This window comes from Megascapheus bottae, chromosome 18 (assembly GCF_031878675.1).
Source record: "Megascapheus bottae isolate mThoBot1 chromosome 18, mThoBot2.hap1, whole genome shotgun sequence".
Classification (NCBI taxonomy): Eukaryota; Metazoa; Chordata; class Mammalia; order Rodentia; family Geomyidae; genus Megascapheus; species Megascapheus bottae.
In genome coordinates this window covers 44,124,253-44,147,172 of record NC_143526.1, presented here as the reverse complement: position 1 = coordinate 44,147,172, position 22,920 = coordinate 44,124,253, and the positions used below count along the sequence as shown (strand labels likewise).

Genomic DNA, 22,920 nt, shown 5'->3' with positions numbered 1-22,920 from the left:
CCAGGGAAAGGCAACTCACTGTCTACCACCTCCCCACCAAAGGGCTGAGAAATGCAGGCAAGAACAAACAAGTTCAAATACAAACCTAGGTAGTCCCACAGCATTCACTGTGGGATACTTGCGTCAGAAAACTTCAGGGAAAGGGAAAGCGGAAGAGCGAGCATGCAGCTTGTCAGCTCCTCTGGGAAGAGAAGTGAAGGCAGAAGGGCCTGACTGATAAAGCAGGTCAAGGTCGCAGGGTGCTCTGGAGAGAAGAGGCCCTGGGATCCTCAGTGCTCACCCACAGCAGGGGTCCTGAAGGGTCATCACTGCCAAGGGCAGCACACAGTCTAGAGTGGAGGGGCCAGTGCTGTGGCTGCCACCAGGGGGAGCCCTGCTGGCAGCAGAGCCCCTCACTCCTGGCTCCAAGTCGCCTTGCCCAAGCCAGACTTGGCCAAGTGTTAGCTTGCCAGTCATGAACACAGAAGGGGCCCGGCTCTGGGAAAGGCTCTCAACGATTTCCTTTGTCAATCATGGCTAGGGAATGTGTCTGGGAATGAAGCGCAGGCTGACAAGCCTATTACCTAAAACGAAGCAGCCTGGAGGTCATCAGGCCTCCTTCCCACCCACGACAGGTCCCACTCATGCCGACCACGCAACCACAGCTGATTAATCATAGAGGGAAGAGCTGACATTCCCTTCTCCAGGGCACCTGCCTTTGAGGCCTACAGCTAATGGGTCAGACTTCGCTTATAATCTACCCAAAGAACGCCGCATGGAACAAACACGCGGGAACCTCACTGACAGAGATTTCCACCGAGCTGAGTTCAGTCCACGGAACCAGCAACGCTGAGACAAGAATACACACAGCGGCTCAAAGCCAAATGTGGGGTGTCCCCATGGATACACACCAGGAATCTTAATTGTGTGACACAACCAAGCGTTAGCCAGGTGCAGTTCAGAGCAGGCCAGTGGCCAGGACACGGTCCCCACCAGGCCACACAGTGCCACCCACTTGGGCACTCCTTCTCCCTGGGCTCAAGATTCTCGCACCTTCTGCTTTTGATGGTGGTCTAGAAGGAACACCGTTTCCTGAGAGCAGGGCAAGGACGGTTGGGAAAAGAGAAGAAACATGCAATCTTCAAAATATTTTATTATAAAATACAGCACAGGGCGCACTGGTAGCTTCCCAGACTCTCCATGGTGGAGAATCCAGCTTCCATGGCGGCCTCGGTCCTTGGTCCCAGGAGAGCTGGGCAGCAGGCAGTGGGCTGGCAGTGGAGGCTGGCCAGGCTGACTTCCTCCTGGGTGGCAGTGCACACCCTGGCTGGCACCACCTTCAAGGCCCCAAATCTGTGCAGCGGAGGATGAGTGGAGGCACTCCATGTCTGAGCCCCCACTACTTCTTATTCCTCGGCTTTAGCTCCTCGGCAGCATTCCGCAGGAAAATGTAGTTTTTCTTTTGGGGGTTATAGAACTCATGTCCCTGAAAGGAAAAAAAATCCACAGATCCCATTACATGCATAGCTAGCACCGTGGGCGTTACTTGCATACACAGCTAAATGCTTGAAGGGGGAACAAAACAAAGCATTATACTATGGAGAGAAATAAAAGCCAAAGGTTAAACACAAACTTCAGGGCTGGGATGTGGCTCGGAGAGTTACAAGGCCGCAGGTTCAACCCGAGCACCACCCCAATCTCCCCGGTCCTGAATGGTGGAGGGCTGGTAGGAGCACACGCAGTAGCGCTGGGCCCCCATGCCTTCACTGTCAGGTGAGCGGGGCCCCAGCTCAGCGCCAGCTCCGAGTAGAGGCATCTATGCTACAGCGTGGGAAGGGAGCCGCAGCGTGGGAAAGGGGCCTTGGACAGGAGGAAGCCGCTCTGCCAGGGCAGCAGAGGCCAAGGCCATGTCGCTGCTAGGCCTATGCTGGGGCAGAGCTGGAGAATAGGAGCCACTGCCCATTACAGGGCAGAGCTGGCAGCCAAGTCCTGGACACAACACACTGCAAGAGTAACAACGGACAGGGATGCAACAGGACAGGGTGCAGACAGACGCAGGCCTGCAGGGAGGTGGGTGCCGCTGGGGGCACTCTGCACCTGTTCTGCCATGACACGTTTTACTCTCATCCCCAAAGGCATGTTTAGAAAGTTCTCCAAGTATGAGCTGGTCCATGAAGAGTGTTGATGCCCACCATAATAGGTGTGCAGCGTTTCTCGGATGGCTGCGTCTGGCTGGGAGCTGGCGTGAACGACATGTGGCTGGGGGAGCGGGGCTGACTCTGACCCGTGAGGCCTTGGTGTTGAGTGATGTTCAGTGAGGGCTTCCTGGAGCCTTTCACTGCTCTGTGCATGCCTGACAGAGGCTAGACCACGATGCAGAGATGCACACCTATGCGTGCATGCACACGTGCCCCAACCTCCAGACCCTCCTGCCTCCGTCTTCTGAGCAGCCAGGGTTACAGGCAATGCAGCAAGCCCTGGCAAATGAGTGTAGACTGGCTGCTGGGCTGAGCAGAAGTGGACCAGTGAGGTGCTGTGGGAGGCGAGGGAGATGAGACCAGCCAGGCCCAACCCCAACCCTCGAGGATGTGTGGGATGGGTGACACACACCAGTGAGCCAGTCCTCACTATGCTGGCAGTGCTGTCCCCACGTGCAGCCGGCCAACACAAGCGCCAGTGTGCATACCGACCGCATGGTCTCTGTGGTAAACTCAGCCCCACCCTGCGAGTGGCCCCTCATGGTCTCTCCCTTTTGTGGGGTGGGGGGGAGACGACTGTCCTTGGGCTCTTCTTGCTGCAGGCCAGCATTCTCAAATCTAAGCCACAGTGCCACTTCCAGCTTTTTCATGTATGTGGTCCTGAGGAACTGAACGCAGGGCTTTGTGCATGCTAGGTAAACACTGTGCACTAGGGCACACTCCACGTCCCACCTCAGGTTCTTGCTTGGCTTTTTTCTGTTCCACTCAAGCTACGTGATTCCCTGCTCTACCACAGTTTCCCTTCTGGTTTTTGGTGGTCAACTGATAAAACACTTGATGGACTTTCATGCCGAGGTAACTACAATCCTCAGACCTCAGCCTCCTGAGGAGCTAGGATTATATAGGTTTGAGTTGCTGGCACATGGCACGACAACAGGTTTCTAGGCTGGCTGGATTCACACACAGGAAGGGCTGAAGATGGACTCTGAGAAGCCAGGAGCCAGCGAAGCATGAGGTTGGCAAAGGACAGGTGGCAGGATGACACTGTCCAGAGCTCACAGCAGAAGCTCAGGGACTGCCCACGGTGGGCTGAGCCTCGGCCCCATGCCCAACAGGTTTCTCCAGTACATGTGACGTACTAACTTCCCCTGTCCAAACCATAAACCGACCAATGGCACCATGGACAGCTCCATGACCCCTCCCGATTTTCCCAGCAGTGACCAGAGCCCCTTCTCCAGGGTGCCAGCCCCAGCCTGCCCCACCCTGTGCCAAAGGGTAGAGCAGCCTGATGGCCTGCATTGGGCTCCAATTAAAGGGCACTGAGAGGGAGGAGGCCCTGCAGCTCCCCCACAGGGGGACACACACCTCCAGGCCTGCTCCTGCTGCCTCAGAGGACCCTGGCCTGCCTGTGGTGGCTCACCTTGGACCAGTCATAGCTGGAAGCGTAAGCAAATATGTTGCCATTATGATTGAAGCAGCATGCAGATATGGGCTGGTCCAGCTGCTCTGACGTCTTCAGCTTTGTTCTGGCATCCTTGTCCCAGAAGCTGAACCGACCGTCGGACCCCACAGTAGCAAGAGTGCCATGGACAGGATGGAAGGCGATGCCGTTCACCTGCGGGGTAGACAAGCATGGTGAACAGCAGAGGTTGAGAGGGGTGAAGGCTGCTTCCTGCCCATGCATGCTTGCCCTAAACAATGTGCTGTTTCACTAACTCACCCTGCTCCCTGAGTTAAGCCAGCCTAGGACTAAAGCCTGCAGCTCAACCGGAAGCCATGTCTTCTCTTGTGTGGGAAGTTATTCCTAGCACTCATTACAACAGGAATGAAAAGCCTGTGTTCTGGACAAACCAGAACAGTCAGTGTATTTGCATATACAAATAGAAATGAGATGCACAGCTGAGCACACAGGCTCTTCCAAGGTTTTTTGTGTTTTTTTTTTTTTTGCTAATGTTGGGGCTTAAACTCAGGGTCTGGGCCCTGTCCTTGCACTTTTTGCTCAAGGCTAGCGCTCTGCCACTTGAGCCACAGTGCCACTTCAGGCTTTTTCTTGCATGTGGTACCATGGAACTGAACCCTGTGCTTCATGCATGCTAGGTGAACATGTTACCACTAAGCCATGCTCCCGGCCCCTCAAAGGTATTTTTTGTTGTAGTTGGTAGTGGGGCTTGAACTCAGGGCCTGGCTGCTGTCCCTGAGATTTTGTGTTCAAGTCTAGCACTCGATCACTTTGGCCCTGGCTCCACTTCCGGTTTTCTGGGGGTTAACTGGAGATGAGTCTCTCAGACTTTCCTGCCTGGGCTGGCATGCAGCCGCAAGCCTCAGCTCTCAGCCACCTGAGTAGCTAGGATTACAACTGGCAGCTAAGGATTTTTTTTTTTTTTAAGCAGCACTGAAGTTTGAACTCAAGACCTCACTCTGTCCAGGGTCTTTTTTTTTTGGGGGGGGGGGTGAGTTGGTGGTGGTGGGATGGTGATCAGTGGGGCTTGAACTTGGGCCTGGGTGCTGTCCCTGAGCTCTTCTGCTCAAGGCTAGTGATTTACCATTTCGAACCACAGCACCTCTTCCAGTTTTCAGGTGGTTAATTGCAAATAGTCTCGTGGACTTTCCTGCCTGGGCGGTTTGAACCTTCATCCTCTGATCTCAGTCTCCTAAGTAGCTAGAATTACAGGTATGAGCCAGCAATACCCAGCTCCAGCTCTTTTTTGTTAGGTCATTTTTCAGATATGTACCTGGGCACACACCTGGACTGCATTGTACTTATGTTAAACTTTCTGTTGTAGCTGGGTTGATAGGTATGTGTCACTATACGCAGCTTCTTCTACAGATAGTTTCACACATTTTCTGCCTGGACTTCCTGGATCTCAGCATCTTGTGAAGCTCTGGACCAATGTACCCAGCTATCTGTGTGGAAGGGATCTGTGGGCTGGGCTGGCCTCAAAGCAAGAGCCTCTGGACCTCAGCCTCCACATAGCTAGAATCACAGGCAGAGCCATAGGTACCCAGCAGGATCACTCTTTTCTGATCATTCAACACTCGGGGCACCAGCTCCGAGTCCTTCCGGAAGTTTCCAGGGTGGAAGTCCAGCTTCCCTCCACGTACCGCATAGATGTCCTGAGGAGCAGAGGTGTTGGTTCCGTTGGAGCGATGGCATTTAAAGGTGAAGTTGTCTTTGGCCCTGAAAAGCAGAGGATCCCCTTAGCTTGTGCTTCTAAGTCTGCGTGACTACCCCAGAGGTGGAGTCCACTTACGGATTTGGGGGGTTGATGTAGTGAATGGCCACTCTCCCCTCGATACTTCCCAGGGCAAACCCAGTTGGCTTGTTCTGTTTGTCTTTAAAAATAGCCACGCAGCGATGCTAAAAGGAAAATCAACACAGCTAATGTGGATGTCAGGGGTCACAGTTACCAAGTGCGACCGAGGCATTTTCTTTTTTTTTTCTTCCCCCAGTCCTGGGCTTGAGCTCAGGGCCTGAGCACTGTCCTTGGACTTTCTCAAGGCGAGAGCTCTACCACTTGAGCCTCAGCACCACTTCCGGCTTTTTTCTATGTATGTGGTACCGAGGAATCAAACCCAGGTCTTCATGCATGCTAGGCAAGCACTTTAACCACTAGGCCAAACTCCTGGCCCGACTGAGGCATTTTCATCCCAGCAAATTCTTTCAGTCTTTTCCAGAGCCACGTGATTTAGCCTGATCTGTGGATACCTAGTGCTCTGCACCGATGCCCTCCAGATGACCACTCCAGATGTGCCCTGCAGCCAGCCTCAGCCAGGCAAGGGGCCTGCCCAGCAGGGTGATGGAGGCAATCTGGCAGACAGCCCTCAGAGAAACCTAGGGTGACGAAGACAAAGGCTTTCCGGAGTTGAGCCTTGAAACTGTGGTGCTACAGCCTTGGCCGCATGCTGTCCTCCACCACAGCCGTGGCCCCGAGGTTTTGTGTCTGGGACTGGGTGGCACATGTTCTCAGCAGGCTGATTCACACAGTGGGTCTTGGTTCCTCTGGCTCATACAATGGCAGACCCCCTTTTTGCTTAGGAAGAGCCTGTCTGTGCTGTGTTCGGCACAACCCCTCCCCTCCCTTGGCTGCTGGGACACAGCCACCAGACCAGAAGTGGGGCTCTCTCTCCAGCTCCTGATCTGGGCTCAGCTGGCTGACAGCCAGCAGGATCTTGAACCCATGCTGGTCTGATTCTGACACGTCCAGGGTCCCTATCCACATAGTGCTCACCAGCTCTTTTCAGTCTGGTAAGCCTGCCTTATTGCATAGTTTTGACAAGCAGAACAAAAACAAAAACATAACCTAAATTAAAAGAAAAAAAAAAAAAAGAAAAGAAAAAAGGTGTTTCAAACATTTCCAGTCTTGTCAGGGCTGTTGGTCATCAGTGGTGCTTGAATCCCAGGGGAGCTGCTGAGTGTCCCTGACCTTGACTCTGTGATATGGCATGCCCTGTAACAAGCAAGTGACACTCAAAGCAAGGTGAAAGTCACAGTGACCTTCCAGGCTAAAAAGGGCACCTGACATTTGTGAAAAGACCTGCACGCCTGGCCGCCATACCTAGCTTGTTGAGATGGGGTGTCATCAACTTACTGCCAGGTTTTCCTCGTACCATGATTCTCCTAATCTCCACTTTGAGTAGCTGGGATTACAGGCAAGAGCAATTGAGTCTAGCTTTCTTTTTTTTTCCCCCCTTCGGTTAAGCAGTTGTACAAAGAATGTTTGCAATTCTGCATAAGTACAGGGGTTCCTTGCCACAGCCCCTCTCCTAGCCCCGGCCTTATTTGTTCCTTGGTGCTCTCTGCCTCACCTGATGTTTGAGAGGAGACTCTATCCTCCTGAACTCGGAAGGCTGGTTTTCCAGCTGGTAGACGATCAGGCCTCGCTCTGCAGTGGCCACCACGGCCATTGGATATATCTAGGGAACGGGAGAAAGCAGAGATCCATGTAAAATGAAGGAGGGAGAAGGTGTTTACACTGAAGGATTAGACCAACCGTTTCAATGCTAAATCCTGCAATTCTAAGTTTAGTAGTCACAACTGATGTTCACCCTCCATCATATGAAGCTCAGCTTGCAACCTGAGTCACCACTGTCCCAGGCCTGGAGTGTACTTCGGGGGCTCACACTCTGCCACTGGCTGTTCTTCAAGGCATGCAGGAGCAGGGTAACATCCAAAGCACACAGGTGGGGGCTAGCCCAGTGCATCGCTTCTGCACTTGTCTAGGATACACCAACAGAACTTGCACCGACAAAGTGCTGCAAGTGGGATTCTGGGGCAGGATCACATAGAACAGAAGATGAATGGGTGGAGGGCGAGGGGGAGAGAGACCCAGTGCCCTCCTACCACATCCTGGTACATGCTGCCAGTGGCTTGTGTGCACACAAGGGACAAACCCCCACTCTGATAAAGCAGTCTCCAGAGATGCAGAGAATGGTTGTGATCTATGGCTCCTAAGAAAGCTGAGAGGCTTTAGATAATGGCCGATGCACACCAGCAGGTGAGCTCTGCCTGTTTAAAGGATTAAAACACTGTTCCTTACCACATCAGCACAGTAACACCTTTCAGGGAGCTGCAAGACCATCATAGGGTTTGATGAGCGGGTATCCCAAAACTGAAAGCAAGAGAAGGGGCAGAAGTGACTGCTGGAGCCGTAGTCTCCATGATGAGGACAGATGCACCCCTGACCAGGCCACCCTGCCCCTAGCAACACAGCTTACCTTTAAGGTCTTGTCCCAGCTTCCGGTCATCACACAGCTGTAGTTTGGGGCTTTGATCCAATGAATGGTCTTAACAGGAGCATCGTGCTTTCAATAAGACAAAGCCAGACAGATCAATGCAACAATCTTAAAATGCTGTGGTTCTGGAAATCAAGGGAATTTATATATTGAGGTCACAGTAGACAAAACCAACACAAGCTCAGCACCTTTTTTTTTTGGTGGGTCATGGGACTTGAACTTGGCTTGGGTGCTGCCCCTGAGCTCTTCAGTTCAAGGCTACCACCCTACTCTTGAGCCAAGTCCTATCTGTTTGAGATAAGAGTCTCAAGTTGTTTTGAGCTCGGGTTGGCTTTGAACCTTGATCCTCAGATCTCAGCCTCCTGAGAAGCTAGGATTACAGGCGTGAGCCACCGGGCTAGCTCCAGCTCAGCACTTCTGCAAGACCAGAAGCATCCAGCACAATATGGGAGTGAGAGTCACGCCAAGCTCTGCCCTGGAAGATGCTTTTAGAATGAGGTGCTGTGATCTGTGTGTAACTCTGAACTGCTGAAGCGTTGATGTGGCGAGCACCTCTCTGACTCCATGCATCCTCAGGCCAGGCCCCCACCTTCATTTCTCAGGTGTGTCATGTGAGACCACACCTGCCCTGGTGACAGTGCCAGGCACACAGTGGGCGCTCAGCAAACCACTTGCTGAGCGATGAATGGCACACAGGTGTTGTATGTGCAAATGTGAATGTCCCAGGACCACCTGCGATCCACGTCTTTCCAGACTCTAACACCATCGTCTCCGATGAGGGTTTGGTGAGCTGTTAGGGCACTGCACACTTACAAAGGTGCCTCAGCTCAGACCAAATGGCTAGAGAAGGCCGCCAGCCTGGGCTCCTGTAACTGGTACCTGTGCGATCTGAATGGCCTGGTTACTGTTGAGGTCCCACATCTTGGCTGCTTTGTCACACGATGCTGTGAACACTTTGCTCCCATCCTAAAATAAAATAAGAACCTGCCGTTAAAAGACCATTAAAGTCGGTGCAGTGGCTCATACTTGTAATCCTGGCTTCTCAGGAGGCTGAGATCTGAGGATCAAGGTTCAAAGTCAGCCTGAGCACAAAAGGACCTGAACTCTTATCTCCAATTACCCTCAAGAAAACGGAAGTAGGACCTGGCTCAAGGGTAGGGCGGTAGCCTTGAGCTGAAGAGCTCAGGGACAACATCCAGGCAGCCAGTTCAAACCCCATGACCCCCCCACACACACATAAAAAAGTTAATGTACCCATTCTGCTATTATTTTTTCCTTAGGACCCAGTGTGTTTCAAACTAGATTACCAAAAGCAGCACATACTTTACTATTTATTTATTAAGAGTTAAAGTACAAGCAGACTTGTGTGAGTGGGTGCACACACTGTGTACACATCTGCCGATACTGGGGTTTGAACTCAGCACCTTATGCTCTCGCTTGGCCTTTTCTGCTCAAAGCTGGTGCTCTACTACTTGAGCCAAAGCTTCATTTCTGGCTCTTTGGTGGTTAACTGAAAACAGCCTCATATGTTTTTCTGCCCAGGAAGGCTTTGTACCATGATTCTTAAATCTTAGCCTCTTGAGTAGTTAGGAATATAAACACGAGGCACCATCACACGAATATTATCAGGTGGTGCTGTGGCTCCAATGGCAGAGAGGTAGCCTCGAGCTGAAGAGCTCAGGGACAATACCCAGGCCCAGAGTTCAAGCCCCACAACCAACCAAAAAAAAAAAAAATAAATAAATCAAAGTAGCATTTAAAGCTATATAATAATAGTCTTCCCCCCTTATCCTAACTTTCCTCTCAAAGGCTTTTTTTGGGACACTATTGTTTCTTACTTTAGTAAACTATTTAAGTCTTTTTTTTTTTTTTTTTTTTTTTTGCCAGTCCTGGGCTTGAGCTCAGTGCCTGAGCACTGTCCTTGGACTTTCTCAAGGCTAGAGCTCTACCACTTGAGCCTCAGAACCACTTCTGGCTTTTTTCTATGTATGTGGTACCGAGGAATCGAACCCGGGTCTTCGTGCATGGTAGGCAAGCACTTTAACCACTAGGCCAAACTCCCAGCCCACTATTTAAGTCTTTAAAAAAGTTGCAAAACCATGTAAATATTCAACTTTCACCCAGATTGGCTGACAAAAACATGCAGCACACTTGCCCATAATCACCACTTCTATGAAACACTATCCACCTGTCAGCATTCTCACCATCCAGAACGCCAGTCCTGATCCTAAGCCATGAGCTGGCGAAATGAAGACCCAGGGACTCTCCCTGGCCCGGGGTGTCCTGTGATATGGGAGCAGCACGTCCCACAGCTTTCCTCACACACAGGCCACAGGTCAGACCTGTTTCATGGGCACTCTGTAAACCTGGGCCGCTCAGTCTGCGCACTGGAAGCTGCCACTCCTCCACCAGTCAAGGGAGACTTGCTCCTCTGTCTCCCGAGGACTTTGGGGAATGACACTATAGGTCCTGCAAAGACAACTCTGGCAAATGGATGGAGCAAATGGCCACACCTCCTCTTGTGACCCTGCTCAGCCACAAACAGGACACACCTGCATATACTGTCTGTGGATCTCCAAAGCACTGTGCTAAGGGGAAGAAGCCAGAGGCTCGGACTGCACATTTCATCGCTAGAACTTAGGGATGGAAAACTTGATAGTTCTAGGAGTTGGAATGTGGGTAGATCTGACTACAGACCCAAGGGGGTCTGGAGACCATGGCTGGGACCAAGATCATGTTCTGCCAAGAACTGGGCTATAGTACGCAGCTCAGCTTTGCTACAACTGTAATAAAGCAATGCAACTGAGAGGACAGAGGCCTGAGAATGCTCTGAGCACTGTGGGTTCTCTGCCTTGGCTTCTTCAGGCTGGGCTTGGCTGCCAAGCAGGGCTGACAGGGCAAGGAGATATTAGCTGTCAGCCCTTCCCTGCTCTGCACTGCCCACTGCAGTCCCAGTGGGGCTCCCCGGAAAGGGAAAGGACACTCAGAAGCATGGAAACTGCTCAAGTTCAAAGTCTGAGAAGGAAAGAGAACCCCAAATAAGCCAAATATTTCAACGGTCTAATAATAGAAGCCTTTTTTTTTTCCACTCTAGGATATTCTATGACAGTAAACTTTCAAATTTTAAAAACAAAGTAATTTCCCGGCATAGAAAGCAAAGGCATTAAGGAATTATATGGGTTTGGCTCAGCAGCAGAGCACCTGTCGCTAGCAAGCAAGAGGCCAAGTTCAAACTCCTACAGCCAAGAGATTACAAAATTACAGAATTCCCAGCTCAAGGTAACTTGTCAATAAAATATGTGTTTTACTTTTTATTTTTGCCAGTCCTGGGATTGAACTCAGGGCCTGGGCGCTGTCCTTGAGCTTTCTCAAGGCTAGCACTCTACTACTTGAGCCAGCTTTTTCTGTCTATGTGGTAACCAAGGAATCAAACCCGGGGCTTCGTGCATGCTAGGCAAGCAATCTACCACTAGGCCAAATTCCTGGCCCTACACAGTATTTTAAGTAGATGAAAATATTAGGAATGGAGCGTGGTGACTCATGCCTGTAATCCTAGCTACTCAGGAGGCTGAGATCTGAGGATCACAGTTCAAAGCCAGACTGGGCACGAAAATTTGTGAGACTGTTATCTCTAATTAACCACCAGAAACTGGAAGTGGTGCGGTGGCTCAAGGGCTACAGCACTCGCCTTGAGCTGAAGAGTTCAGGGATAGTGCCCAGGCCCAATGTTCAAGCCCCATGACACACCCCCCACACACACCCTGCCCCCCCAAAAATATCAGGAATGGACTTAAACCAAGTGGCTCATATCGGTAATCATAGCAACTCAGGAGGCAGAGGTCGGGAGGATCGTGTTTTGAGGCCAGACAGGGCAAAAAGGTTTTGAGTTTCCACGTCAGCGAGTAAGTGGAATGTGATGGTGTACACCTGTCTTCCCACACGGGAGGACCTGGGTAGAGGGCAGCTCTAGGCACAACGGAAGACCTCGTGGACACTGAGCACAAGGAGGGGCTGGGAGTGTGGCTGCTGTACAAGAGCTTCTGCCTAGTGAGTGCAAGGCCTTCAGTGCAAATCCCAGCCCACCACCAAAGCCAGAAAGAAGTGGACCAGAACTTACATCACTCCAGCAGACGTCAAGCACCGGTCCGGTATGCATCTGCTGAGCTTTTGGAATGGTCTGCCCGCTATCCTGAACCTCCCAGCAGCGAACCTGCAGCAGCAAGACAATTCCACCGACACAGCGTAACTGATGGGGTACGGTCCACCACCCCGCTCCTCTATCGACCTACCTACCTAGGTGACAACACCCTGAAATACCCATGCCGCCGTCACTTTCCTGCTAAACCAGCGAGACAGAACATAAAGCTCAAGATCACTTGTCCGCCTCAGGTGCATCATCTGCCATTTATGGCAGAACAGAATACTGCTCACACATACCTATTCAGACTAGAGACTGAGTTGCAAGTTTATCTTTCCACTTTTTTTTAAAAATCATTTCTCCTTTGCTCATAAAAGTAACAGATTTGACTTAGAGAGGCTGTAAGTAGGACAGAACAGCTGGGATACTCTGACTGCTGTGTTGCCCCGCCCTGCCCCCAGGCCTACTGCTGGTATGCTTAGCCTCCTGTCCACTTGTGCCCCAAGGATTCAGGATCCCAGGACCCTGGCTATACCTGCGCAACCTTGGATCCTGCACCCTCTCCTAACTCTCTGGCAACAAATCAAATGATGCCTTTCAGAAACAACACATAAAAAGCCAACCTGGGGGCCGGAGTTTGGCCTAGTGGTTAAAGTGCTTGCCTAGCATGCACGAAGACCCGGGTTTGATTCCTCGGTACCACATACATAGGAAAAAGCCGGAAGTGGTGCTGAGGCTCAAGTGGTAGAGCTCTAGCCTTGAGAAAGTCCAAGGACAGTGCTCAGGCCCTGAGCCCAAGCCCAGGACTGGCAAAAAAAAAAAAAAAAAAAAAGTTTCACAGACTTTCATACTAGGGCTGGCTGTGAACTGTGATCCTCAGATCTCAGCCTCCTGAGTAGTTAGGACGACAGGTGTGAGCCACTGAGGCCTGGCTTATTATGACTGATCTTTGTATACATAAAAAAAAACCCAAAACAAAACTGCTGGGGGCCAGGAGTTTGGCCAAGAGGTAAGAGCGCTTGTTTAGCATGCATGAAGATATGGGTTTAATTCCTTGGTATCACAAACATAGAAAAAGCCAGAAGTGACCCAAGGATAGTGTTTAGGCCCTGAGTTTAAGGTCCCAGATTGGCAAAAACAAATAAAACCTGCCAGTCACAGTGGCTCATACCTGTAATCCTAACTACTCAGGAGGCTAAGATCAAAGCTAACCCAGGCACTAAAGTCCATGAGACTCTTACCTGCAATTACCACTAGAAAACCAGAAGTGTTGCAGAGGCTCAAGGGGTAGGGTGGTAGCCTTGAGCTGAGGAGCTCAGGGACAGTGCCCAGACCCAGACTCTAAGCCCTACGACCAAAAAAAAAGCCTCTGGAATGTACTTCACCATATTGAACTAAGCTGGGTACAGGGGCTTATGCCTGCAATCCTAGCTACTTGGGAAACTGAGATTGGGAGAATTTCAGTTTGGGGCCAGGCAGATCCCAGAACCCCAACTCAATCAATAGCATGATGCAGATGCAGCTCTGGGGGAGCAGTCCCGGCTACACGGAAGCATCTGAGGTACACTTACGTCATTAGCCCAGGAGCCTGCAATTAGGAAATTTCCGGGCAAGGTTGGAGGGCTGAAGGAAAGACACCCAATACTATCGTCTGGAGAAGACGTCACCTCAATGTCCTGTTGGGAAAGACACTGTTAGACCTTCCTCATTCAGCACTGTACTTCATGCTTCAAGATCCAATTAGATGGGCTGGGAATGTGGCTTAGTGGTAGAGTGCTTGCCCAGCATGCACGAAGCCCTGGTTTAAATTCCTCAGTACCAGATCAACAGAAAAAGCTGGAAGTAGCACTGTGGCCCAAGTGGTAGAGTGCTGGGCTTGAGCAAAAGAAGCTCAGGGACAGTGCCCAGGCCCTGTGTTGAAGCCCTAGGACTGGCACAGAAAAGAAAAGATCCAATCAAACCTTCCCTTACTTTGGTCAGCAGAGAAGAGCTCTAGCTGAAGCCACACTCTGCCCAGGCCCCCAGTTCAGTCTGCCCTCCCCTCCTTGAGTCCTAAGTACACCCTGGGCAGCTTAGTGAATCTAGAGACCTGGCAGGTGGGAAGGTGGTGGATACTAGCCAAGAACAGATCATGTCTGTGCTCCAATATCAGACAGTCTCAGAGCTTTTGTCCTAAAGGAGTCTCCTAGGCCACCCAACGAGCCATCTGCTCACCTTCATGGGATTGTGGTTATCTGTGGTTGCACTGCCAAACATGCTGGTTCCGCCAGTCCCAAACCCCGAGGTGGTGCCAAACAGACTCATTTTGGCTCTCTAAAAAAAGGAAGAAAGAAACATCCCTGAGAGGCACAGATCACAGAAGCAAACAGTCCAAGTGGCTGGAGGCCAGGCATCTCTCTTCAGAAGGATCTAACCCTGCAAGAAGCAGAAAACTTTCTAAAAATAAGCTTTCTGCGTTGAACAGTTTTACATTTCCAGTTTCACCTATCCTTTTTATCCTCATTTTCTTTTTGTTGTTGTTTTGGATGCTTGCAGGGTTTGAATGGCCTGGGTGCCATCCCTAAGTTTTTTTGCTCAAAGTTAGTGCTCCACTTCGAGCCACAGCTCCACTTCCAATTTTTGGGTGGTTCATTGGAGGTGTAAAAGTCTCAGACTTTCTTGTCCAGGTTGATTTTGAACCTTGATCCCTATTATCTCAGCCTTCTGAGTAGGTAGGATTACAGGTGAGAGCCACCAGCACCCGGCTTTCTTTGCATCTTCTACTAGACTGTCTGGTGTCACCACTAACGAATCACTATCTAATGAACTGAGACTGTTCTAAGTGTGTGCATTAGTTATGCACTTTAGACAGGATCACTAGGAATGCAACAGCAAAAATGACATAAGAACAAGTCCTTTAGAACTTGCATTGCAGCTCCCTAAGAACTCACTTAATATGAATGCCACATTTCAATTCTGTTACTGACTACAGTGTTTATGACATTTTACACTTAGAACCCTATCACATTGTCCCCTCTGCAAAACATGCCAGAGCCAAGTGATATACTTGCTTCCTCAGACAGGGCAACTCCCAATGAATAAATAACGGGTCAGGACCGCTACTGTGAACATGTGTACCACAGGCCTTTGTGAGGACCAGCCACATCTCTGTCCTCAGTTGGGACACACCTGAAACACGGGGTAACTGCTTGAGTGACAAAGTAAAGGATCCTCAGGGTCTGGGCAGGAGTTATCAGCTAGGAAAAAAAATGTAGTTTTGAGTTCTTCCCCTGTAAAACAGAGACTCTAATATTTATTTTGTCGGCCTTATGAAAACTATGGGGAGGTCGCACATAGTGCTTGAAACACAGTGGGCTTTCCTGGGAGGCCGTGCACCTCCTTGGCCCAATCCTGTTTGTTTTGGGGGATGCTGACCTCGGCCTCCTATCTGCACCTTCTCCACTGCTGGGACTACCGGGGTGTGCACAGGCCCGGCACCGCGCAGCACAGCCTGTTCTCACGTCTGAGTCTAGGCAGCAGCGGTGCTTTTGCTGGCCCTGTTCCGGAGACCCAGGCAGGCACCCTTCCCGCCGTGAGCCGCTGGCCCTCCAGCTCCACCGCGGGCTGCTCCACTGCCCCGCTCGTCAGAACGCGGTCTGCAGGGGCGCGGACTCCGGCCGGGAGCGGCGGCGGGCCTGGTCTGGTGAAGCGCCGGAGGGGCTCGTCCGTGAGGAACGACGTCCGGCGGGGGCGCGCGCGACCGTCCACGGGGCGGCGCTCCGGGCCTCGGTTTACCCAGCCCCGAGGGCCCCCCAGCTCGGCCCGCGGCCACGGAGCTCGCCGGGGTCGAGACCCGGGGCCGAGGCGGCGGACCCGCGGGGACGCGGCCGGGACCTACCTGGGGGCGTCCGCGGAGAGAGAGCCCGGCGGCGGCGGGGCGCTGGGCGCCCGCAAGCCTGCTCGGCGCAGGCGGGAGGACGACGGGCGCGGGGAAGGGGCGCGGGCCGCGCAAGAGGCGAGGGCGAAGGGCGCCAGGAAGGGCGACGGGCGCACACGGCCCCGAGATGCCCGGAGCTGCGCCGGCACCCAAACACCGCGGGAAACGGCGCACGCGCTTCTGAGCCGCTTCCGGCGCGTCCCGGAAGGGAGCGGGGGAGGAGGACCCCCGTCCGCTCTGCGCGCGCGCATGCGCCGCGACGCCGGGACGTCCAGGGGACGTCATGAGGACGTGGTCGGCCCGCCGGGTCCGAACCGGCGGACGGGAAGCGAAGCTGGTCGTTGCCGAGCAGCCGCGTTTCCGATTGGCGCAGCCGGGCTTCTGGCGGGGTCGTTCGCACGCGTGGCGAGCGGGGCAATGTGTTGTCTTGCTTGAGAGCCTGGAAGAATCGCCCGTGCTTCCAGCCCCAGGCCGCCGGCCTCGGGTGGCCGCCGCCGCCGCTGCCCGCGGGACCCCCGTGCCGGCCGCCGCGGGACCACAGCCCATCCCGGCGAGGCTGGCGGTAAACTACCCGAAGATCCGACAACGAGGGTCCCCAAGCAGCAAAGGGAGGGCGGCTCTAGAGCCAGACGGCACGCCGGGAACGAAGAACGAGCTCCAGGGGGAGCAGGACGGCGGAACTGCGGGCTCACGCCCCGTGCCTTTGGCCAGGGGTCGGTCTCGGGCTTCCCGTCCGGCCTGGGCACCGTCTCCGAGATACCCATGTCGCACACCTGTACGTTCTCATCTCCAGAGTGGTGCTGTGGGTCCACGGGGTGGAGAGCCAAGGAGCTCACGGATAGCCTCCGGAGCCGGAGTTCCCGCCCCGGGACCGTGGGGAGGGGAGAAGTAGAGGCCTCAGCCACATTTCCTCCACGGGCCAGTATCAAATGATCTGATAATGAACTTCCCTCTGCTGTGATCCTTCCAAACAAAGGAACTGGACCCAGCAGAGCAATGCCGGCCCATGCCAGTTAATCCCAGCTACTCAGGAGGCTGAGATCTGGGGACCTGGGTTCCAAGCCAGACCTGGCAGGAAAGTCCAGGAGGCTTTCAGTTAACCTCCAGAAAACCAGCTAGCTGTGGAGCTGTGGCTCAAGTGGTAGAGCTCTAGCCTTGAGAAAGTCCAAGGACAGTGCTCAGGTCCTGAGCTCAAGCCCAGGACTGGCAAAAGAGAGAGAGCGGGAGAGCAGGAGCACAAGCGCACACAGGGACAGCAGCATCTCTAAGATTCTGGTTTTGTAGGTCTGGGACAGAACCTAGAAGATCACTGTCTTTTTTCCTGGGCTTGGGCTCAGGGCCTGAGCACTGTCCTTGGACTTTCTCAAGGTTAGAGCTCTACCACTTGAGCCTCAGCAACACTTTCAGCTTTTTTCTATGTACGTGGTACTGAGGAATCAAACCCTGGTCTTCATGCATGCTAGAAAAGCACTCAACCACTAGGCTAAGCTCCCAGCCCCCAAAATCACTGTCTTTTAAAAGGGTCCTAGATGACCTGAGACACAGCCATGGCCCCTGCTGTTAGAGATAGGGACTAGATGGATTGCTCTTGCGTGGAATATCAGAGCACTGGCAACTTTAGTACACTTGCCCATTGCATTCTGACTTTCTGAATAGCTTTATGTGAATAGCTGCACTTAGCCCTCACAGTGACCCATTTGTGTGGCTAGTGAGTCGGAGATCAGAGTCTAGCTTGTACCCTCCACAGAGGCAGAGAGTCCAAAGAGGGAGACCTGGGGCCAAGAGCATGGCTTAGAGGTAGAGTGGTTGCTTAACATGCATGAAGCCCTCACTCCATTCCTTGGTACCACATACACAGAAAAAAGCCAGAAGTGGTGCTGTGGCTCAAGTGGTAGAGCACTAGCCTTGAGAAAGCTCAAAGGACCTGGTTTCAAGCCCCAGGACTTGGGGGGTGGGGGGAGAGGCAGACTTGGTACATGAATGGTCTGCTCCAAAGTTATGGTCATTCATATTTTCCCTCTAGAAAAAAGAAGGGATAGCAATCAAAATTAGCATCCATTGATGTGATGGTTGAGCCATATGGTTTAGCAAAAAATGATTTGAAACTAGAAAATACCTGAAGTTGAGTTTTGGCGTTGTTATACTGGTGGGTGGATGTGAATGACTACCATTTACTGAGTGGATGGACAGTTTTAGTACCAGTTACTGTCCATTTTGATTTACTTTTGAAGGTTTTTGGGGTTTTTTTTTTTGCCAGTCCTGGGCTTGAGCTCAGGGTCTGAGCACTGTCCTTGGATTTTTCTCAAGGCTAGAACTCTACCACTTGAGTCTCAGCACCACTTCTGGCTTTTTCTAAGTATGTGGTACCAAGGAATTGAACCTGGGTCTTTGTGCATGCTAGGCAAGCATTCTACCACTAGGCCAAACTCCTGGCCCTTACTTTTGAAGTTTTAATTTAAAATTTTGAAAAGGCTGGCCTGAATTTTTATAAACAGCTTTGTTGCAAAATATTCACACAAATTTTAGTTCCCTAGGGCACAGGGGAATGGGAGCAGGTCCTAGCACAACAGGAAGGGGCATCTGGAGTCCTCACTGCTGCCCAGGCTGTGTGGGTGCACTTGGACACACGTGGGGGTGTGTACCTCAGGGTCTTCCATATCATTCCTTTAAAAACTGACTCCATCATTGTGAGCCTGAGCTCAATCAATCTGAGGCCAGGGGCAGGGTCTGCTCCCAGGGACAAATAGTGGAGAAGCCTGCTGTGTTGCCTTCCACATTTCTGGGTGATGGTGCAACCCTCTGCAGAAGTAAATTTTGCCTTGCTGAGACAATCCTTTATTTTTCATGTCTATCATTGTGACTCCAGTGGTTCTTGGAAGGCATATTCATAACAACTTAAAGATTTTTTAAAATGCACTTGAAAATACTTTCAAGAAGTTTCCACCCAAAGGAGTGGATTTGTTAGTTCAGTTAATGAGCTGCTGCCAGCAGAGGGTGCCCTTGTCTTATTTTACAGGATTAAGTTTTATTGTGCTATTTACTAATAGAAATGTTGCCCAATCGTTTACTACAAAGACATTCCACTGAAAATTTTTTAATGTGTATGTATCCAAGGCTTAGTTCTGCTCTTTTCAGCAGACAGTAAAATGGGCAGTGGATACCTACCTTAACAGTAAACTGGGGTTTGGGGATTAGGGGAGCCATACATGGAGACGCTAGAGGGTAGACCTGTTTTTGTACAAAGTACACTGTGTTGTTTGTTTGTCTGGTTTTTGTGAAATCGCACTTCTGAAATCACTTAGCATCACCAATGATGACAAGTTAAATTTCCCAGAAATCCAATATTATAGACAGCTTTTGTGCATGTCATTATGAGCCCCTCAGGAAAAAAACAAGAGTCTCTGGACATCTTTTTGTTGTACTGCTCCTCTTAACTATGAACAGATTCCAATCCAGTGTTCTTCCTAGGTTCAAGTTGTGGGAATATTCAAAATAGACCTGAGGGATGACAGTGGATAGACTGTCGGCTGTCAGATGCCAGCTAGTTTCTAGTAATCCTTTTTGGAAGACAATCTTGTGAATCAGAATTCTACATGGCTCCCAAATAGCTACCAGCATTATTTTTTCCATCTTCATCGAATAAACACAGGCAATAAAGAGAAATTATAATGTAGCTTGTTCCTATTTTCATTTTCCAAATAATTGAAAATGGTTAGGAGATGTTCCAACCATAGAGTTGAGATGATTTAATTCTCCAAACTTTGTGTTATCCACAAGCCATCTTCAAATTTATTTCCAAATTTTAATGACAACTGTACATTTTCCATTTTCTCCTAATTTTGACAGTATAGTCTAACCCAGATGTTTTGTGGGCTAGTAATTTCCTCTTTTACCAAAACTGACAAAATGTAGAGACAGTATTATATGTTAAGGGATTAAGAAAAATGTTTATGACTTCCAAAATTGTTCTCAGAATTTTTGATGGTCTCACAATGAAGTCAAACAGCATTTTCAGTATTCTCAAGATGTTTGGTATTGGTGTGTCCCAGGCGAGTGGTGTGCTAGGAGTGTCACATCCACAGAGGTGGTATGGGGCAGCGGAGCACAGCCCTCCCTGGCACAGTATTCCCAGGCTGCACACCAAGCACATCATACAGACCAGGGCAGTGGTACCCCAGGTCCATTGCTTATGAGCTCTGTGACCTCTGAGATTACTTAACTCCTCTGGGCCTTTACTTTCTTATGTGTGAAGTAGTGATATCAGTGAAAGTTTCTAGCTCATGGGTGGGGGTGGGTGGGGTGCGAAGGTAGAATGAATAATCATTTGCAAAGTGACTAGAAAAAGGTTTGCTATTTGAGTGCTAACTAAGCACTTTTTTTTTGGTTGGTCATGGGACTTGAACTCTGGGTCTGGCGTTGTCCCCAAGTTCTTAGCCCAAGGATACGCCCTACCCCTTGAGCCACACACCACTTCTAGTTTTCTAGTGGTTAATTGGAGATAAGGGTCTCACAGACTTTCATGCCTGGACTGGCTATGAACTATGATCCTCAGATCTCAGCCTCCTGAATGGCTAGGATTACAGGCATGAGCCCCTGGTCACTGGAGTACTTCATTGCTATATTGTCTTCGTGTTACCACTCCACAAATTTACATTATTATTATTTTGCTACCAAGAAGATACTTAAACTTTATGTTCATTGTACCTTAGGAAGTATAGAAAATATCTCAGTCATTTTTTTTTGCCAGTCCTGGGTCTTGAACTCAGGGCCTGGGCACTGTCCTTGGACACTTTTTGCTCAAGGCTAGCACCCTGCCACTTGAGCCACAGCACCACTTCTAGCTTTTTCTGAGTATGTGGTACCAGGGAATCAAACCCATGCTAGGTGAGCGCTCTACCACTAGGCCACGCTCCCAGGCCAACATCTCGGTCTTTTATAACACAAAATATTTTTTTCCAAATAAAATTGAAAAGTCAAAATCAAATTTATCACCTTAGCTTAATCTAAAACAAAATAAAATTCAGTCTCTGCAGAGGATAAAATAAAACTGCCTACAGAACATATTAGAGCATTCTAATAGAACATTTGGTTTGGCAAAACACGATTAATGGAAATTATTTTGTTTATAGAATTAAGATTATGTATTTTTTTTCTACAGTGTCTTTACCAATTAAAGGAAACTGATGAAATCCTCCAGCTGTGACACATTCTTCCAATCCTCATTCATAGCCAGCCTCCGAATTTCAGTTTGTTGGGCAAATATACTCTGGAAAGATAATCTGTCGACAGGAAAGTCAAAGCTTGGATTTCTGCCTTCATGTTCAACTCTGCCATCATTTCCATCTGCCAGTAAGGCAAAAGAGAGTCAGAACAGAACTCTTTGATACGGTGTAGTCAATTCATGAAGTTAGCCAAGGTGAAGAACCACAAGGCAGTAAATCATTAGCATCAGCCAACATGTTCTAGAACTATTCTAGGTAAACGTATCAGCAGAAAATACTTAGAACGATGCCATATACTGGGATGCTAGCATTGCTGAGGGTAGGATTGTTCCATCTAGCTCAACTCATCTATCAGCACTCATTCCTCTGACTCAGTTCCAACCAGCATTTACTACCAAACCATACTCACATAAGTTACTTATCCAGAATTTCAAGAATACTTTAAAAATAGGACATGAACAGGCATCAGTAAAGTAAAAGACAAGCAAATACCCAGTACTTGAATTTTAAAGTAAAACATCAGTTACTTCTTTTCTCCAGAGCGGTTGGCAGTGAATGTAAGGTCTCTTCAGAATACTGTTGAGTTTCACGTGATCATGCTTTGTCAGAGGGATCAAACTGTCTTTTGGTATATTTAGCCTGGAAAACAGAGGGGGGGGGGAGGAATCTTTTTTTTTTTTTTCTTTTTGTCTAAGATTGTGACTTGAACTTGGTATCTGAGGCTTTTGCTCCAGGACAGATGCTCTACCATCTGAGCCATGTCTCTGACCCATCAAGGGGTTTCTATAACACAAACATGTCATCTCAGTAAGCTCAGAAAAAACAAGTGCACAGAAAATCAGCACCGATCTTCCTCTGAAATCTACCATTGGGATCTTTGTTATGTCCTGTACCAGCGTGCATTCAGGTTCATAGTGAAGGTTTGTGTTTCCATAGATTTATTATTATTATTATTATTATTATTATTTTCCCAGTCCTGGGCTTGAGTTCAGGGCCTGAGCACTGTCCTTGGGCTTTCTCAAGGCTAGAGCTCTACCACTAGAGCCTCAGCACCACTTCCAGGTTTTTTCTATGTATGTGGTACTGAGAAATCGAACCTGGGCAAGCACTCTGCCACTAGGCCAAACTCCCAACCCCGAAGATTTAATTTTTAAAATTTTCTGATGACAGGAAGACAGACATTAGTTACTGAACAAATCCCCATGGCACTGACATCAAGTATATTGACACTAAGTCAGTGACTGAGGCGTGAGTGAGGCCCTATGAACTTCCCGCTCCAGGAGCCATGAGCTCTAACACATGGCTGGCAGCTGAGATTCACCTCTCCCAGCCTACATCTCTGTCATTTGTGGAGGATTTAGAAGGTTGGCACAGACCTGTTCCCTTCCTCACAAGTACACAGACAAAGACACAGACACCTACTGAATTTTAAATTAGAAAAAAGGGAGTGTAATTTTATCTTGGTTTATGTTTTAAAAATAGAACATGACGCTGGGTGCTGGCGGCTCATGCCTGTAATCCTAGCTATTAAAGAGTCTAAGATCTGAGGATTGCGGTTTGAAGCCAGCCTGGACAGGAAGGTCTTTGAGACTGTTATCTCCAATAAACTAGACTGAACCCACCCTACTCCCCCAAAATGCCAGAAGGGAGCTGTGGCTCAAGTGGCAGAGTACTAACTTTGAGCCCCCCCACACACAGAGTAGACCACAAGAGGTCTGGGACTTGTGATGTGAT

The 22,920-nt window shown here is 50.1% G+C and overlaps 2 protein-coding genes and 1 long non-coding RNA gene across 8 annotated transcripts in view; 1 reads left to right on the top strand and 2 right to left on the bottom strand.

Moving 5' to 3' along the window:
* Positions 1-1,377: 1,377 nt before the first annotated feature.
* Rae1 (ribonucleic acid export 1) lies at positions 1,378-21,148 on the bottom strand. 3 transcript variants are annotated; one of them, XM_090352561.1, is made up of 13 exons: positions 15,926-16,143; positions 15,217-15,284; positions 14,263-14,361; positions 13,620-13,724; positions 12,028-12,120; positions 8,790-8,876; positions 7,893-7,979; positions 7,715-7,786; positions 6,984-7,091; positions 5,429-5,535; positions 5,280-5,355; positions 3,598-3,792; positions 1,378-1,465 (listed from the first exon to the last, which is right to left on the bottom strand). In XM_090352561.1, exons 3-13 carry the CDS (start codon positions 14,350-14,352, stop codon positions 1,379-1,381), a joined length of 1,107 nt encoding a protein of 368 aa, XP_090208687.1. In that variant the 5' UTR covers positions 14,353-14,361; positions 15,217-15,284; positions 15,926-16,143; the 3' UTR covers position 1,378. The 3 variants fall into 3 exon arrangements, with proteins under 3 accessions (XP_090208687.1, XP_090208688.1, XP_090208686.1); XM_090352562.1 differs by lacking the exons at positions 15,217-15,284; positions 15,926-16,143 and adding an exon at positions 21,132-21,148; XM_090352560.1 differs by lacking the exon at positions 15,217-15,284.
* Positions 16,287-22,920, top strand: part of LOC150050640 (uncharacterized) — a 14,663-nt gene continuing 8,029 nt past the window's right edge. Inside the window, exons 1-2 of one of the 3 annotated variants that reach the window (XR_016538685.1) lie at positions 16,287-16,739; positions 21,123-21,380. This is a non-coding gene — a long non-coding RNA (uncharacterized LOC150050640). Of the gene's footprint in view, positions 16,740-21,122; positions 21,442-22,920 lie in introns of all 3 variants that reach the window. The other 2 variants (XR_016538686.1, XR_016538684.1) reach the window with 2 other exon arrangements.
* Spo11 (SPO11 initiator of meiotic double strand breaks) overlaps positions 20,454-22,920 on the bottom strand; it is a 14,986-nt gene continuing 12,519 nt past the window's right edge. For both annotated transcript variants that reach the window (XM_090352558.1, XM_090352559.1), the window contains exons 12-13: positions 21,714-21,825; positions 20,454-21,307 (exon numbers count right to left, since the gene is read on the bottom strand). In XM_090352558.1, the coding sequence (XP_090208684.1) occupies positions 21,188-21,307; positions 21,714-21,825 (232 nt within the window). In that variant the 3' untranslated portion in view covers positions 20,454-21,187. The remainder of the gene's footprint in view (positions 21,308-21,713; positions 21,826-22,920) is intronic.